This window comes from Sardina pilchardus, chromosome 2 (genome assembly GCF_963854185.1).
Source record: "Sardina pilchardus chromosome 2, fSarPil1.1, whole genome shotgun sequence".
Classification (NCBI taxonomy): domain Eukaryota; kingdom Metazoa; phylum Chordata; class Actinopteri; order Clupeiformes; family Clupeidae; genus Sardina; species Sardina pilchardus.
Genome location: NC_084995.1, coordinates 21,565,523 through 21,583,484, shown reverse-complemented (window position 1 = coordinate 21,583,484; position 17,962 = coordinate 21,565,523). Strand labels below are relative to the sequence as shown.

Sequence of the window (17,962 nt, the reverse complement as noted above, 5' to 3'; positions counted from 1 at the left end):
AACACATTATGTTAGGTTTGTCTAATCATTCTTGCTAAACTCGTTTCACTAACGCCAATCGTTTCTCAGATTAGGGGCCAAATTGGATTGCTGAAATTTTGACGATCAAAATTCCAAATTTGACTAATTGGTATACATCAAATGATTGGTCATTTAGTCAGGAGTGATATAAGACACAGGAGACCTGCATCCCAGAATTAGCACAGCAGCTACTCTCAGATGTTCTACGTTGGTGAGTGTCTCCTAAATACGTAAAGATGTACAGTATGTACTGTGTGTGTGTGTGTGTGTGTGTGTGTGTGTGTGTGTGTGTGTGTGTGTATGTATTTGCAGAGCAAATATCTGCCCGTCTTGACCGTGGCTCCTGTCCAGTCCAGTGGAGACGACTGTAACGTGAGGGTGACCTGCACCGCTGGTGACCTCTCTCTGACCTCCACCTGTAACAGCAGCACCTGCACACAGAAGGAGCTGACTGGGTCCTCAAACTTTTGTCTGCAAGGTATTGATCTATTGATATTTTTGATGATAACTACCTAGAAAAAGCCTGTGTGATTTTTACTGCCAATGTCTAAAGCAACCCTCTTAAACATAAAGAGCATTTATTTTAATCTCTCTCTAATGTGAATGCACAGATGCACACACACATACACACACTGCACCTAAACATGTGCTAAATTAACAATAAGGGATGTTGTTTTTCTCCACTGTTCTTGAGACTCAGATCAGATGATGGCTTCTTGTTAATCGGAAGGAGAATGCAATAAAAGTTTATTTTTCTATTTATACAGCGCAACATTTTAGTGACAACCAGAATACGATCAGTACTGCTATTACTGGAGGATTAGTGCCAGTGGTACTTATCATTTGTGCAGTGCTAGTAGGTTGTGTCGTTCTCAAACAATGTCAAGGTACAGTACAACTTCCATAACCAGTGTAATGTAATGCCAATTGTATAATTTATGACACTGCAGGTTTACTTGAAGGGAAACTATGCAGTTTGAACCATTTCTTTGCTGTTTTCACGTTTTTTTGCTTGCAGATTTCTCTGCAGAGCTCCCACGACAGCTTCAGCGTATATTTACACTCCTCAATCGGCTGTCAGTCTGCCGTTTCCTCTTTCCCTGTTCCTCCGACAATGGTTTACTCACTTTTTGCTTATTTTCGCTGGCTCTGTCATGACGTATGTCTGAGAAACTCCATTGCTATCTTGTTCTAGCTGGTGCCTGCCGTGTATGTGTGTGGTGCAGTAAAGCAATTCATTACATCGCGAGCATGATCGCGAGGCTGCAAGACTTTCTGTCTCTGAGTCCAGTGTCCCACCAGCCCAAAGTTGCAAGGGTGTTTTTTCCGCTCACAGGCGCCAGGGGGAAGCGAGACCATTCAACCCAAAGAAAGACATACAGTATAACCATTCCAATGACAATGACGAAGCTGTTCAGTTAAAGGGATAATCCGGAGTGAAATGCACTTTAGATCAATTTTTCGGACTATTGGGAGTATACGTTGAGTTGACACCAAAATCATGTCATTCGGATGTATTTTGAGAAAGTTCGAGTTCACCGTTTTTAGCCAAAACTCGTTAGCCTGGAAGTGACCGGGGCAAGTCCTTTCGCCGCTACAAAACGCTATTTTTATACCTCTTCTACTGTTCCAACCAACACTACACTTACGTGGTAGTGAGTAGAGGGTCCCTAAAGCCAAACCGAAGTATCCCCACGTCTTTATGTGGTCGGATAGAGTCCAGAATGAATTTAATCGAGTCAGTACCTTTCCGGAAATGTCACTGCTGAAGCTAGCAACGCGTTAACAACATTTTAATAACATTTCCGGAAACGTACGGACTCGATTAAATTCATTCTGGACTCTCTATCCGACCACATAAAGACGTGGGGATACTTCGGAAGAAAGGCTTAATATACGAAATTGCCCAAGGGATATCACCGGGCACCCTTAAAAGAGGTACACCTAGGCCTACTCTACTAGATTCAGCACAAAAAAAAACTTTAACCGACAAAAGTGAAGTGTTCCTTTAAGGTTCTCGTGAGCTTTTGGCAGACCAGACCAGTCACTAAGCCATGGGGTCAGGTTGCAACCAACCCAGGTCAGACCTGGTTTTGTTGGTTAAAGTTTTTTTTTTCCATATATATGGTTGGATTTAATGGAACAAGTGCATGGAGAACGATTTGAAGAATGTGATCAATACCATACAGCCAGTAGCCTACGTGAGTAACTTTATCTTAAAGAGGTACCCCTAGTCTACTAGATTCTGCAAAAAAAAAAAACTTTAACCGACAAAACAAGGTCTGACCCCATGGCTCCCTGACTATATTCAACCATCACCTACTGTAAATGGGAATCTACATTAACATTTTCATTGATTTTATGTTAAAACTAGAAAAGCACTCAGAGCGCAAACCTCCGCCAAGCAAAAACTTAACCGCCTCCTGCATCCAGACGGTGATATGGATCACTCCCAAAATGTAACTGTTTCTTCCATGGGTCATTTCAGACCTTCTCTGAAAATGTAATCGAAATCCATCTATAACGTTTTGAGTTATATTGCGAACAAACAAACAAACAAACAGACAGACAGACAAACAAACAAACCCAGATGAATACTTCCTTGGCGGAGGTAATAATACAGTAGCCTAATATTACTGGATCAATATTGGTTTCAACCATATTGACATTGAATCAATGGTGATTCAACCATCTAAATGGGAATTTAAATTCCAGTTGATTTTATGTTGAGATAATGTTACTGAATCAATATTATTCAACCATTATCTATTAGACAAAAATGCTAAAATACAAATTACTAAACAAAATGTCAAGAGCTTTTGTATTATTCATGTCTTTCAGTTGCTGCTCTGCAGTATGACAGAAAACTTCAGTGACATCATGAAAAATGGCTACGTTACGCCCCTTGGCGTGCAGGAGGATTAAAGAAAAACTAGTTGTACTGTAGGTGAATTTGACATTCCTAAATTGTTGTTTGCATAAGCAGTAGTTGCTGTAGCCTACTGTTTCTTCTCCAAAAAGTTCCATCGTGATGAGTGTTGTCTCTGCTTCTCAGTGTCATCTTCACATGGAGCCCAGGTTGCAGCCATTTGTTTTTATCATTGAAATGTCAAGTTTTGTGTAGACATCAATTAAATAAACCTGAATGTATGACATACACACCGTTACATAACGTTAAACCCCGCTCACCCAATGCAAAGTAAATGACACGAATGATGTAGATATGGTCCTACTAAACGTCACACAGATAGGCCTACCATTTACAGCTATCGTTAAGCAACCAAGTACACAATCAACAGCAGGTATATTTTATTAATTCAGTTCAAACTTACCACAAGTGAAGAGGAAAGAGCAGGTTGGAAGTGAGGCAGTCAAAGCAGTGGCGTGCTGGCTCACTACAAATTCTGTAATGTAATTGGCTTGAACCGTTCCAAATACATCCATAGACGACTGAGATGTTTTTTTATTATTATTATTTAATTTTTTTTAATTAGATGTTCGTCTTTCTTATAGGTTACACACGTAATATGTTTTACACAAGCTAAAAAATATCAGAATCAATTGCCCACAGCACATTGTGCACAGACTGGCCGATATATTTAAATATACAGTATATAAGTATAGATGGCCATTATAATTAGGCTACCAAGATAAGCGCTTAAAAGTAAAGGTAGTAAAAATAGACAGAATCAAATTTGAAACTAAATGTAATATGAACTCAGTTCATTTGATCTAGAGCTGTTACACCGCCATAGGGAGGTTACCGCAACACTGCTTGGATGCTAGAATTTGAATGCACCCCTGGTGTCAGACATAATTTTAGATTGATTGAAATTCTTCTGTTCTGGAAAGTTACGTTTCAAATTAAAGAGCATTTTTGAGACTGGCAGTCCGATTTTTAAAAAGTGTTTTTTTTTTCCCCCTCTGGTTCAAAAGATCTCACGGGCCAGATGTTTTTGCTTGCGGGCCGCCTATTGCCGACCCCTGTTGTAGACCTTGATCTTGAGGACAGGCTGATAGCTGTCTGACATACTGGCAGTGATGCCCACTGAAGAGCCATCGTGAGTGAGACTGCTCCCAGAGGCTTTACCCCTGACAAATCCCATCTGCACCCCGTTATACATCTCATTATACAGCTCATAGTCACAGGACTTTTCCATTCCGAGCACTCCCACAGCGTACCAGTTAGAGTACAAACTAAAGTCATACGGATTAGAGAACATCACAGCTATTTTTCCAATGTACTGATTTTCATGTTGCTGGAAGATGTCATAGGTGAAGACGCCCACAGACCCACAGGCTGTGTGGGCAGTCTTGATGAAGCAACCTTTGCCTTCTTCGGATGGGTTGAGTGTCGGAGGCAGAGGATCATTACAGTATCCACTGACACTGTGAGACCTGGAAAAAAAGACAGCCAACAGACATTTATCTCTGCGCGCTGTTGAAAAAATACAAATTGAAACTTGAAAAGACAGGTGAATCAGTATTCAGAGGATCGTTTTTTTTTCCATTGTACTATAAGGCACCATAATTTGTTTGCCTCTCTAATATCGTATTTTCTCTTTCACAACATTTCCCAATCTGTTAGACTATAAGTCATAGCCCTCGTCTATGTGCATTAAATAAGTATTTTTTAAGTGGATTAGTAGAACTACTAGGTCTACTCTGTCGCTGGTTGACATCTTTGCGCTTGCTTTTGTATATGAGTGCTTCTCTGTCTGTGAGTTTTCGCTGTGAGTGTGTGTGTGTGTGTGTCTGCTTGCTTGCTTGCTTGTGTTTTATGTGTCTCTGTGTGTACTTGTGAGTTTGTGTATGTGTGTGGGTAATGGTGTGTGTGTGTTTGTGTGTGTGCATGCGTGTGGGCATGTTTATGCATATGTTTGTGTACATTTTTATGTACGTGTGTGTGTGTGTGTGTGTGTGTTTCTGCGTGTGGACGTGTGTGCCTGCCTGTCTACTGTGTGTGTAGGTACTATGTGTGTGTAGGTACTGTATGTGCATAATGTGTGTATGTATTTATGTGTGTGTGAGAATGTGTGTCTGTGCGTGTATTCCTGTGTGTGTGTGTGTGTGTGTGTGTGTGTGTGTGTGTGTGTGTGTGTGTGTGTGTGTGTGTGTGTGTGTGTGACAGTATCATTGAGCAACCAGAGCAACCCTTCGCTTAATACCACCATCTGCAGGCCGATGGGTGTAGTCACTAAATGTACACATAAATTAATTTATTTTATAGCCCCCCATGGATGAAATTCCACAAAACTTGGCATACTCCCAGAGGATGTCAGGATAATCATACACATGAAATTTGGTGTAGTTCATATCATCTCATCTAAAGATACTATGGGGGTGCAAATCACAAATGACTGGTTATAAGCTAAGTTGATGCGGGCTCTTGAGACCAACATACCATCAACATTTTGTCATCCTCGTTGCCACGGTTCAGGTAGTTAATTAGAAAAAAAACTAATTGGGTTTCGGGGGGGGGGGGGGGGGGGGGGGGGGGGCATCACGGGGGTGGAGTCGCGGGGACCAAACAAAATGTTTCTGTTAAAGTCTACTGGGGCTACATGCCCACCAAGTTTCAAGTGCCCCGGTGTAACGGTGTCCTAGGAATCATTGAAAAACAATGCAGGAAGTAGATGATGGGGAAAAAAGGAAAAAAAAACCTTTGACAATCGTGATATGTAGAGATGCACGATATATCGGCGGCCGATATATTATTGGCCGATAAGTGACATTTTAAAAATATTATTATCGGTCCGATAACAGAATTTCGGCCGATAATTTGCGCCGATATTTTTTAGAGCCCTAATTTCCCAACTACATAAGGCCCGTCTGGCAGCATGCTACTTGAACTTGGTTGGCTACTTCTTCCTGAAAATAATGCCAGCTGTGTGGATGTATTTCACCATTCTAAGAAGATCTGCGTTTATTCTATGCAGCCCAAAATCCTCTCCTGAACGATCTTCATTTTAACCTAAGCTCAGCCTACTCAGAATTGTTTTGCTGGTGTGTTATGTCTGCACGTAGGCTACTGCCGCGCTAGTCGGGGAGCCAAACAACGTTTTTGGTGGAACAAATCCGTAGATAAGTAGTTCTAAGTGATATATTTGCATTTCGTTCGGTTGGGTTTTGTAATATTACCGCTGCAGCACTGCAGGTTGTGCGCAACAGAAGGTACTTTCACTGGACAGCACTCCGCTAATTTGGCCGTCTTTATTTGCGGTTCGGCTGGAGGTGGCACATTGGGAATCAATTAGCCTACAACAACATAGAGTCCGAGGAGTTGCAGCTTTATTTAATTAACCGCTGCTAAAATTATACATAAGTTTCCCACGAAACTGATTTGGTCGCTAGATTTTTCACAACTTCTAGCCATATATCTGCGTTGAGTGTTCACTCATGAGAACGATTCATGCACTGTCCCTTGCCACTCACTCACTCGCACCTCAATGACGTCATGTTCACTTAAAGGAGCCACGCATAGGCCCAGGCTATTGCTGCTGTTGACTGCTGTACCACTGAGGACTATTATGAGTTATGTCAGTCATTGGTGGTATACAATTACTGCAATTAAATTATGCATTAAATGTTCATTTTTATTTTTGAATTTTGAATCTATTTTACTTTTGAATTTTGAATGTATTTTTTAATATTTTTTCTCCAACAGTAATATCGGTTATCGTATCGGTATCGGCCACAACAAGCCGATAAATATCGGTTATCGTTATCGGCCCTAAAATTCCATATCGGTGCATCTCTAGTGATATGAGCACCATCTAAATCAGTCACTAAATGTACTCATAAATTCATCTATTTTATAGCCCCCCATGGATGAAATTCCACAAAACTTGGCATACTCCCAGAGGATGTCAGGTTGATAATACACAGGAAATGTGGTGCAGTTCATAACATTTCATCAGAAGATAGGGGCGATTAAAGCAATATAATATTGCATTTTCCTTTTTTATCATGGGGGTTTACCATAAACATTTCATCATCCTCGGTGCCACGGTTCAGGTAGTTATTTAGGAAAAACTGTATTTTTTGGGTTTCGGGGGGCCAGCGCGGGGGTGTCATCGATAAAGCACAGACTCCCCATACTAATGTTCAATCTTAAAAGATTGAGTTTAGTATGGTGATAGCCAGACAAAGGTCACCTCAGATATAAATAATGAGTCACTGCATTCAACCCTAGTTAGTAGTTTAAATTGATTATGTCAAACATTTATATTTGAAGGTAATCAGTTTTCTCATATATTTTTAAGTCATTTGACTTGTCCGGTATTTTAGAGCACCTACATTTGCCAGTAACCACATACTGTATGTGTTTGATTATAGCATGTAGCCTCGTTTGAAGCTTAGCATGCAGGCTGAGATGCACTTACTTCGGGTTGCACAGGATGAAAGCAGAGGTGTTTTTAATATCAATGTTGCACTCCCGATGTGTAGGAAGCAAGCGTTCAGCCATGGTAAGGCCTGTATTCACGCCTTCAAGGGCAGAGGCCATGTTTCGAACCTGCGCAGAAAAACAGCACAAATCTTCATACAGAAACACTGACCTTGGGGGTATTCCATCAACCTCGCTAAAGAAGGCGGCGCTCAATAGAAATAGCCAAATTGAATAAAATGCCAAATTGAGAAGAAATATATAAAGGAAATAGATATATAGAAATATATAAGTCTGGTCTAGGGACAGAGGCAAATTAGTGAAAACATATATAAAATGCATCCTATTTTATAAACTAGAAAAGCACTCAGAGAGCGCAGACCTCCACCTGTATTGTTCTTATATATTCAGATCGCCACCACGTGGCCATACCATGCCATTACACCACTAAGCGAAACGCATAAACGGCTCCGGAATCCCTACGTTGGGTAATTTCTGACCTTCCCATTCATCGAAATCCATCCATTACTTTTTGAGTTATCTTGCTAACAAACAGACAGACAGACAGACAGACAGACAGACAGACGCCGGTCACCGATGAAAACATAAACTCCTTGGCGGAGGTAAAAAACGAATTGAACAACGTTTTATATTATATATATATATATATATATATATATATATATAGGTTCCCCAAAACATGTAGGCCTAGTAAGTGTAAAAAAAAGAAATGGAAATGTTTTTTTTGTTTTTTTAAAGGTAAACTATGCAACGTTTTTCAGTTAATCAATTCGTTCCATACTGTTATATATGATTAATTGAGTCATTACCGGTCGAACAATGTTTTTTTTGGCCACCCTAGTGGTCTGTAGCGGTAGAACCAGGCTTGCAATTTCAGGAGCCCTCGGGCACGCACTCACGGTCTACTCCAGGAAGTGTCATGTAAAGTAGTGATGGCGAACTGAAGCTTTCTGAACCAGTGAGGCATTCAATCCAATTGTATCGAAAAAAGGTTCAGTACTCGAAGCTTCAGAACTCTATGAGGACATCTAGTGGTGAAAGTTTAGGATAGCCTTGTGTCACAGACTGTTTCGTAGTTATTAGCTATGAATGTCTGTGAGTCAAAGATGAATAAATTTTGAACATGAGTTAATGGATAAATAAATAATAACATGGATAATTGGGTTATTTAGGGATCTTTTGTAACTTGTTTTGTGTTGAACCTGCGCGATTCAGTCGCGCCTTGCACACGCCCGGACTCGAACTCGCAAAATATAAGAGGCGGATCGGGGGTCGCACGTGCTGACAACAAGGCCACGAAGCCAAGCTTTAAACCTGTTTGCCATCAGCAGCTTTGATGCGTCGGCAAGTCAGGTTTGAGTCAATTGATTGGCGAAGTGCTTTTACACAGTGAACCTAAACCCCCGCCCAGTGTCGCGCTACGGCTTTGAATTAAACTTCGAAGCAGTCACATGGGTGTGTGTGAATCGAAGTTTCGGACGTCACTGGTCACGTGATTATCACAAAACGAATCAAGCTCCGATACAAGCTTCATCTCAAATTGGTTCATGTTTTCGATACACGCCTCGAAGCAGTGGGTTCACGGATAACATCACTAATGTAAAGTCTCATGAAAAGGCCCAGCAGACTGACCGATTGAGGAGTTTTGTAAAATATACACGCTAAAGCTGCAGGGGAAGCTCTGCAGAGACATATGCAAGCATAAAACGAGCGAAAACTAAAAGCGAAAGCGAAACCGGCAATGAAATCGCCAATCCGCATAGTTTTCCTTTAATGTCTGTCAAGGACAGAAAAAGTACCATAGTTGGAGAATTGAGAGTTTGATTGTCTTCACCCTGAACAAAACGAGTGACTATAAGTAGGCTATTTAAGCTCAAAACAACTTTGTTGTTTTGTGTAGGCTATTCAACACTATAGATCTAGCCTATGTTCTAGAATATAACCATATGTGCCACTTTTGCATACATGTTTTTAGTTAGATGAAAAACGTAAAAAAAATTCAGGGTATACCTGACTGCTTCAAAGTGCCTGAAAAGGCCTTGGACCTCCAAGTGTTTAAGGACACACACACAGAGGCATAGGCTACTGCTGTTGTTGACTGCTGTAGCCTTCCACTGAGGACTATTATAAGTACAGTAGTATGTCCTTCATCATTGGTGGTAGGTACAATTCGTTTTTGAGGGACAGTAGTGCAACATGATATTTTTGTCATCAGAAAATGATAATATTTTTGGGGGCCTCCCTGTTCATTTAGGCCCCCAGAAGCTTAGCAGTGGCCCTGTATTTGTGATTATTCAGATTTTAGCAAGCAAAATAGTATTAATTAAATTACCATAATAATGTGATTAAAGGCGGACAAACATTTTAGTTTTAGTCTGTGCTGCGTCAAAATCTAAGCCTAGGCTATATGTTATTTAAGCCCACACATTTCCTAATTTTCTGACTCGACCTCTTTCTTCAAACATCTGCTTAAGTGACACCTCAAAACATTATAGCACAGGCAGCACACCGTGCTCTCACAAGTAGCAAAGAACTGGCATGAATGATGCAGGACTATAGTGGAAATCTGATATGTTATCTTCCAACAAACATGAAACCGGGGTAACAATCTGATGTTAAATAATAACAATTATGTAGCCTGTGTGTGGTAGGGGAGACCGGGTATAGTTGTAACACAGGAAGAGTTGTAACACCACCATTTCCAGAGAACAGGAATAAGATATTAGACATATGATCACCTCAGCACTTGCACCAGTCCACCACTATCCCACATGGTGATTTTTAAGGCTATAATGTCACCCGTTCTAATTTGGCAGGAAAAAGTGATTTTGACAGTCTTAGTACTTTTACCATTGAAGATACAATCACACATGCCTCATATTATATTAAAGTCTCTGAGGCAAAACATGATGCATTTCATCCAAGCATAAACCAAAGCACTTGGACTATACAGCAAGATACATATGGCTGTCAGGGATCGGGGTATGTTGTAACACTTTACTGTATGTATACTTATTTACAGCGCCCTCCACAATTATTGGCACCCCTGGTTAAGATGTGTTCTTTAGCTTCTGATAAATTCATTTTTTTTCCAAATAATATAGGACCACAATGAAAAAAAGCGTAAAATCCAACCTTTAATACAAGTGCATTTATTTAGAAGGAAAAAAATCCCACATTAAGAAATAATTATTTTACATCAAATCATGTGTGCCACAATTATTGGCACCCCTGATGTAAATGCTTTGTATAACCCCCTTTTGCTAATAAAACAGCACCTAATCTTGTCTTATAATGTTTCACAAGATTAGAGAAAACAGAAAGAGGGATCTTCGACCATTCCTCTTTGCACAAAATCTCCAAATCATCCAACGACCTGGGTTCTCTCCTCTGCACTCTCCTCTTCAACTCACCACACAGGTTTTCAATGGGGTTGAGGTCTGGGAACTGAGATGGCCATGGTAGGAGCTTGATACGGTGTCTGGTGAACCATTTCTGTGTAGACTTGGCCATATGTTTAGGGTCATTATCTTGCTGAAAGACCCAGTGACAATCCATCTTCAGCTTTCGGGCAGAGGCCACCAGATTTTGATTTAAAATGTCCTGGTATTTCAAAGCATTCATGATGCCATGCACCCTAACAAGGTTCCCAGGCCCTTTGGAAGAGAAACAGGCCCACAGCATCACCGATCCTCCCCCATACTTTACAGTGGGCATGAGGTGCTGTTCTGCATACTCATCTTTTTGTTACGCCAGACCCACTTAGAGTGTTTGTTGCCAAAAAGCTCTAACTTTGTCTCATCTGACCAAAGCACACGGTCCCAGTTGAAGGCCCAGTACCGCTCCAGACGTTTGTGCTTATGATTTTGAGTGAGAAAGGTTGTTTTCCCTGCATGCCTCCCAAACAACTTGTTGGCATGTAGATAGTGCCTGATGGTTGTTTTGGAGACTTTGTGACCCCAAGATGCAACCATTTGATGCAATTCTGTAACAGTGGGTTTTGGAGATTTTTTTTATTTCTCTTACCATCCTCCTCACTGTGCATGGTGGCAAAATAAACATGCGTCCTCTTCCAGGCTTGTTTACCACTGTTCCAGTTGTTTTAAACTTCTTAACAATTCCTCTGACCATAGATATGGGCAGGTGTGCGAGTGGCTATTTTCTTATAGCCATTGCCTTACTTGTGAAGGTCGACACACATCTGCCTTACTTGAACAGTGTGTTCCTTTGTCTTTCCCATGTTGAAGAGAAACGGCCTCTGTGTCACGTCATATTGATAGCCCATGGAAACAGGAGGTTAAGAATTACTAATTAAATGTTCCTACATACTCTGATTGACTTTGTAAACTACTGTAGAAATTACAGAAATGACAGAAATACTTTAATTACATTTATTTCCTAGGAATTGTTAGGGGTGCCAATAATTGTGGAACAGGTGATTTTATGAAGAATAATTATTTCTTAATGTGGGATTTTTTTCCTTCTAAATAAATGCACTTGTATTAAAGGTTGGATTTTACGCTTTTTTTCCATTGTGGTCCTATATCATTTGGGAAAAAAATGAATTTATTAGAAGCTAAAGAACACATCTTAACCAGGGGTGCCAAAAATTGTGGAGGGCGCTGTATGTGTCATTTTAATCATCATTTAATGTAATTTCTCTGCCATTGTTTTTGTCAGTTGTAGCTTATCAACACTGGCACATCAGGGCCCGTATTCACAATGTAACGGGCGTCCAGTAGAGGGTTATTTTTGTGTGGTTGAGGTGATTTGGATACTGTCTGTTTGTTATTTGACACAGTGCCTTTCGTATTGGGTGTGTGTTGTGTCCTGCTTGTGTGATTGGATCTCATCCTGTGCTGCACTCTGGTTGAGTGAATGAACTTGCGTCATGACGTCACAGAGGTGTGAGGGAGGTGTGTGGATGAACGTATGTTTTTAAAATGTTTGAGACTCAGGTGAGAAGCGGCCGCTTTGTCTGGGAAATGCGGGAGTCGGGAGAGCACGCCACGAAAATCGCCATTAACGTTGAGTTGGTGAGATATGTGAAGTTGAATTCATTTGTTGTAGTCTAGAGCGCAAATCAGTTCATGTTTAGTGCTGCTGTAATTGTAGCGGCAGGCAACGCATTCTCCCGACCGTCGCACTTCCCGCCTGGGTAAATGTAAATGTTTGATATAATTTATTCTTTATATGCGTGTCTATTTTAACTATGTTTGTATGCCCTATCGTGAGGTTGCATTGCCCCCAGCTTGCCTTGTTTCACGGTTGCAGTGCTGTGTGTATTAATTGTTTGCAGTAAGATTTATACCCGTGTGAGAGACTGGTGTGATTTTGATATTGCCTTATAGCGTGACCCTTGCAGTAAGATTTATACCCGTGTGAGAGACTGGTGTGATTTTGATATTGCCTTATAGCGTGATCCTTGCAGTGTTACTTTTACACGTTTGTTTGCAGGGTTGGGGGTACTTGAACCTTTGTGTCTGTGGTAGTACAAGCCATTATCTTATCTATGAATTAACAAAATAAATAAGTTTTGCTACAACCTTTGGTCTGCCTCTTGGAGCCACTGATATTCCAGTTCCAGGTATAGGCCTATTTGCCTTATAGTTTACCTGTGTTACAACTGGCGCTGCTAAGCAGGGCCTGGACTGGTTTTCAGTGGCCTCAATTAAGACCATTGTGCTAAAATGTCTCTTTCAGGGGAGGGTACCATCTGCTGAGTCAAATTTTACACCAATGCTAATGTCACCTTTTTTTTCAGGCAATATGTGGGGGCAAAGATTTAAGGGGAGGGACTCAGAAATAAGCCTGACTGAATGGGTTGAAAATTTAAACGCAATGTTTCGAATGTATAAAATCCCAGACAGTGTACAAGTTGATTTTATTTTAAATCAATTAGAGGGGGATGCCAAACGGCAAATATTGGTCACTGCTGTAGAGAACAGAAACACTGCTAAGAAAGTCTTTGATAGGCTTCAAGATCTTTATGGGGATAAAATGTCTGCCTCAGTCCTCCGCTCTCTATGTTTCAGCTGCCGACAGCAACCATCTGAGACAGTGTCTGACTTCTCTCTCAGACTACAGGAGCTCTTTAAAAAGCTGCAGCAAAAAGATTCAGTCAGTATGCGTAACTGCGATTCCCTAATGCGTGATCAGTTTGTGGATGGAATGCAAGATAAACTGTTGAAACGAGAATTGCGTACTCTCATTCGGTCTACTCCAGATCTGTCTTTTGCAGCTACTTATGGAGAGGCCTCCATACGCCTGGAAGTGAACGGAGAGGTTGGCCTAGCTGCATGTGATGCTGTGGGACAGGTAACAAGACTTCCTTCCACCCAGGTTGACCTCCAACAGTTGAAGAAAGAACTAAGAGAGGAAATGGCTGCTGAGATCAAGGACCAGATGGTGACACTTTCAAAAGGTATTGCGAGTGAGCTTAGAGAGGAGTTTAGCTTAACCTCTAGAAGCATGACTGGACAGAACTATGAGTCCTATGACTACCATAGGGGGCGGCGATCTAGTCTACCAACCCCCTCTTATGCAAATAGGCAGTCTTTTAGGCCCCATGCACCCCGCTTACATCAATATACTTCTGACAGGAAACCCATTTGTAGCCAATGCCATCAGCCAGGTCACATCCAGAGGCATTGTCAGCAGCGGGAGCGCTCAAATTCTGTGGGCTCGCGCCCTTTAAACTAGTAAACCCCACTGACGCGGGGTTGTCAGTGGGGGAAACCGGGGTGAGAGGAAGAGCTCTTAACAACTTGGTAGGACAAAGCCCCATTGTTATGGCACGGTTGGCCGAACAGGAAGTGCCATGTGTGATCGATACTGGCTCTCAAGTTAGTCTTTTAAAAGAAAGTACATTTAAAGAACTGTTTGGAGACTGTGGTGCTCAGTTACAAGACCCCTCTGCATGGCTCTCGCTTACAGCTGCTAATGGAAGGTCAATCCCGTATGTTGGGTGCCTAGAAACAACTGTTGGTATCGGCGGTCTGACACTCCCCAGCTGTGGCATTATTGTAGTGCGAGATCAATGTCTAACCCGTAGCCCATGCTTGTTAGGAATGAATATTCTCCGTCACTGTTGGTCCATTTTGTTTAAAGATAAGATCCCATCAAGAGAGCATGCTAACCTGGATCTGGTGCTCGAAGCGACCCCATCTGGCCGTCAGGCGTGGACGTCCGCAATGCGACTTTGTAGTGAAGAAGCCAAATTCAATGATGGTCATGGTGAAGTGAGTTTTGTGAGAGTACTGACCAACACTGAAGTACCACCGGGAAAAGAGATGGTTCTTCCAGGACGTGTGCGTGGTGGACCAGGAGGTCGGCCATACTTGGGGTTGGTTGAGGCACCACCAGAGACAGAGGCCTATTGGGTAGCTCGGGCTGTTGTGTCTGCTAAAGGAAACACTGTCCCAGTAAGACTGAAAAACCTGTGTAACCGCCCCCTTTTTCTCAAAAAGTACCAGAAATTAGCTCAAATGTCCTTGATTAAACCAACAGATGTTGTCTCGGGTGCAGTGCAACTATCGATGGAGACGGCTGGCGTGATGGAAGTCCACCTTGAACCAGAAGTTTCCTTCCCTAGTTCCGACCCAAGCAACATCCCAGTAGAGCTGGAGAATTCCGGACTGTCCCCCAAAGAGACCCAAGAGGTGAGATGTTTACTGGCTCAATACAGACATGTTTTTGCCTTGAGTGATGATGACTACGGGTACACCCATACTGTTTTTCACGAGATTCCCACAGGTGATTCGGCTCCAGTTCGACAGCGTCATCGTCAAATTGCCCCTAGCCTCTATCAAGAGGTGCGTGTTCTCCTACAAGACCTGTTGGAAGCTGGCATTATACACAAACGCACAAGTCCATGGGCTTCGCCAATTGTGTTGGTGAAAAAGAAGGACGGGTCCACACGTTTTTGTGTGGATTACCGTAAATTAAACACCCTTACACGTAAAGACGCCTTCCCCCTCCCACGTGTTGAGGAGTCTTTGACCATGCTTTCCCAGGCGAAGTTCTTCTCTACTCTGGATCTTGCCAGTGGATACTGGCAGGTCCCTGTTCACCCAGAGGACAGGGAAAAAACAGCTTTTATAACACCCATGGGCTTGTATGAATGGGATCGCATGCCATTCGGGTTATGTAACGGGCCAGCTACATTTCAAAGATTAATGGAGGCTTGTTTAGGGGATTTAAACTTTCAAAGTTTATTAATTTATTTGGATGATATTATTATTTTTTCACCTGACTTCTCATCCCATCTACAGCGACTTGAGCTGGTGTTCCAGCGCTTGGCAGACCAAGGTCTTTAATTGAAGCCCAGTAAGTGCTTTCTCTTCCAAAAAGAGGTAAAATACCTGGGTCATGTGGTGTCTGAGCAAGGCATTGCACCTTTACATGAGCGGGTAGAAGCTATACAGGAATGGCCACAACCAACTACAGTTCGGGAACTTAGAGCATTTCTAGGGCTGACTGGCTACTACCGCCGCTTTATAAAAGATTTTTCTAAAGTTGCCATGCCTCTTAACAAGCTCCTTTGTGGCCAATCCAGGAACCATACTCGTCAGAAGACACAGCCACTAAAGGACTGGGGCGCTGAGGCAGAAGACGCCTTTCAACAGCTAAGGCAGGCACTAGTCCAAGCGCCTGTGTTGGCATATGCCGATTTCACACTTCCTTTTGTGCTTTACACTGATGCCAGTCACAGGGGTTTGGGAGCTATTTTAGCCCAAGTCCAGCAGGGGAAGGAGCGAGTTATAGCCTACGCGAGCCGTAGTTTACATCCATCAGAAAAGAATGACTCAAACTATAGCTCCTTTAAATTGGAATTTCTGGCCCTTAAGTGGGCCATTACACAGAAATTCCATGAGTATCTGCTAGGTGCAAAATTTCTTGTTTTTACTGACAACAATCCCCTTGCTCATTTACAAACTGCAAATTTAGGGAGTGTAGAACAGAGATGGGCTGCTCAACTAGCAAATTATAACTTTGAGATTAAATTCCGAGCTGGGAAAACAAATGCTAATGCAGATGCTCTGTCTCGAGTGCCCCTACAGACCAACGACCCTGGAGAGGAGGAAGTTGACCCGATGGAAACGGTATGCTCTGAGGTGGTGCATGCTTGCTGTGACACAATAGGCCTGGGATCCCCAGCTGTCAAACCTCTTGATGCCGCCCAACAGTGCCCTGAGATGACCTCTGTGGACTGGAAACAGGCCCAAGGGAATGATCCGGTAATCCGTGCAGTCATAGAGGCCCTAGGACGACGACACTTTCCACCTGCAGCGAGAGCAGCACTCCCTGTAGAGGCGAAACGTCTGTGGAAACATCGCTCCAGACTCTTCTTAAAGAATGACATCTTGTACCGTAGCTTGAGGGACCCTAAAAGTTTGGCAGAGTGGCACCAACTGGTGTTGCCAGCTACATGGAGAAAACAAGCCTGGAAGCTATGCCATGAGCACGCAGGCCACTTTGGGGGAGAGAAGACACTCCATCTGATGCGAAGTCGCTTCTTCTGGGTGGGACAGGGTCGTGATGTGTTGGATTGGAGTACATCTTGTTCTCGCTGCTTCTTGCGAAAAGCTCCCACAACTCGAACGAAAGCCCCATTGGTCCCAATCATTACGTCATTTCCTCTGGAAATACTACAAATGGACTTTCTTAAACTACCTCCATCCTCAGAGGGACTCCAGTATGTGTTGGTGATGATAGATGCCTTTACTAAGTATGCGTGGGCTGTCCCAACGCGGGATCAGACAGCAGCAACAACAGCAAAGGCATTATGGGAAAATGTTATCCGTTTCTTTGGATGCCCAAAACAACTACATGCTGACCAAGGTCCAAATTTTGAATCGCATGTGATGCAGCAGTTGTGCGCCCTATATAAGATCAAGAAAACTCATACTACCCCATATCACCCTCAGGGGAATGGGGGTTGTGAGCGAATGAACCACACTCTTCTGCAATTGTTAGGCACACTGGAGAATGATAAAAAGTCACACTGGCCATCATACCTCCCAGAGTTGATTTTCTTATATAACAATGCCGTGCATAGTTCCACCAACTACACACCCTCCTATCTTCTTTTGGGATGGCACCCACGCCTGCCAGTCGATGTGGCCTTAGGGACATCTCCTCCAGATGTGTCAGATCCTCTACCTGAGTGGGTACATGCGCACCACCGCAGGCTGTCTTATGCCCATAGCGCGGCAAGGGAGCAGACAGGAAAGGTCAAGATGCATCAAAAGACACATTATGATAATTGTCCCCTTAACTTGCCTTTACTTCCCGGGGAGAGGGTTCTCTTAAAGAAACGGGGTGCTAGGCCTTATGGAAAATTGACAGATTATTGGGAAAATGAACCATATGTGATTGTGAAACAACCTAATGTTGATCTACCTGTTTATGTGGTAAAGCCAGAAACCAGGGAGGGGAGAGAAATGGTATTACACAGAAATTTAATGAAACCATGTCCTGTTTCTGTTGTGCCATCTAACATTCCACCTATTGTTTCTCCACAAGGTAATG

General features: G+C 42.5%; 1 protein-coding gene across 1 annotated transcript; it reads right to left on the bottom strand.

The window, feature by feature from the left end:
- Positions 1-3,992: 3,992 nt before the first annotated feature.
- LOC134098511 (uncharacterized) lies at positions 3,993-14,664 on the bottom strand. The gene is made up of 3 exons (XM_062551577.1): positions 14,569-14,664; positions 7,407-7,537; positions 3,993-4,419 (listed from the first exon to the last, which is right to left on the bottom strand). The coding sequence occupies exons 1-3, from the start codon at positions 14,662-14,664 to the stop codon at positions 3,993-3,995; spliced, it is 654 nt and encodes a 217-aa protein (XP_062407561.1).
- Positions 14,665-17,962: the final 3,298 nt, after the last annotated feature.

Excerpts from the sequence above, each read along its gene's own strand:
- LOC134098511 (XM_062551577.1), bottom strand. The coding sequence starts at position 14,664 with ATGACCATCATTGAATTTGGCTTCTTCACTACAAAGTCGCATTGCGGA. Across the intron at positions 7,538-14,568 it reads GCTTCGAGCACCAGATCCAG|GTTCGAAACATGGCCTCTGC; the intron begins GTTAGCATGCTC and ends TTTTCTGCGCAG. Across the intron at positions 4,420-7,406 it reads TTCATCCTGTGCAACCCGAA|GTCTCACAGTGTCAGTGGAT; the intron begins GTAAGTGCATCT and ends CTTTTTTTCCAG.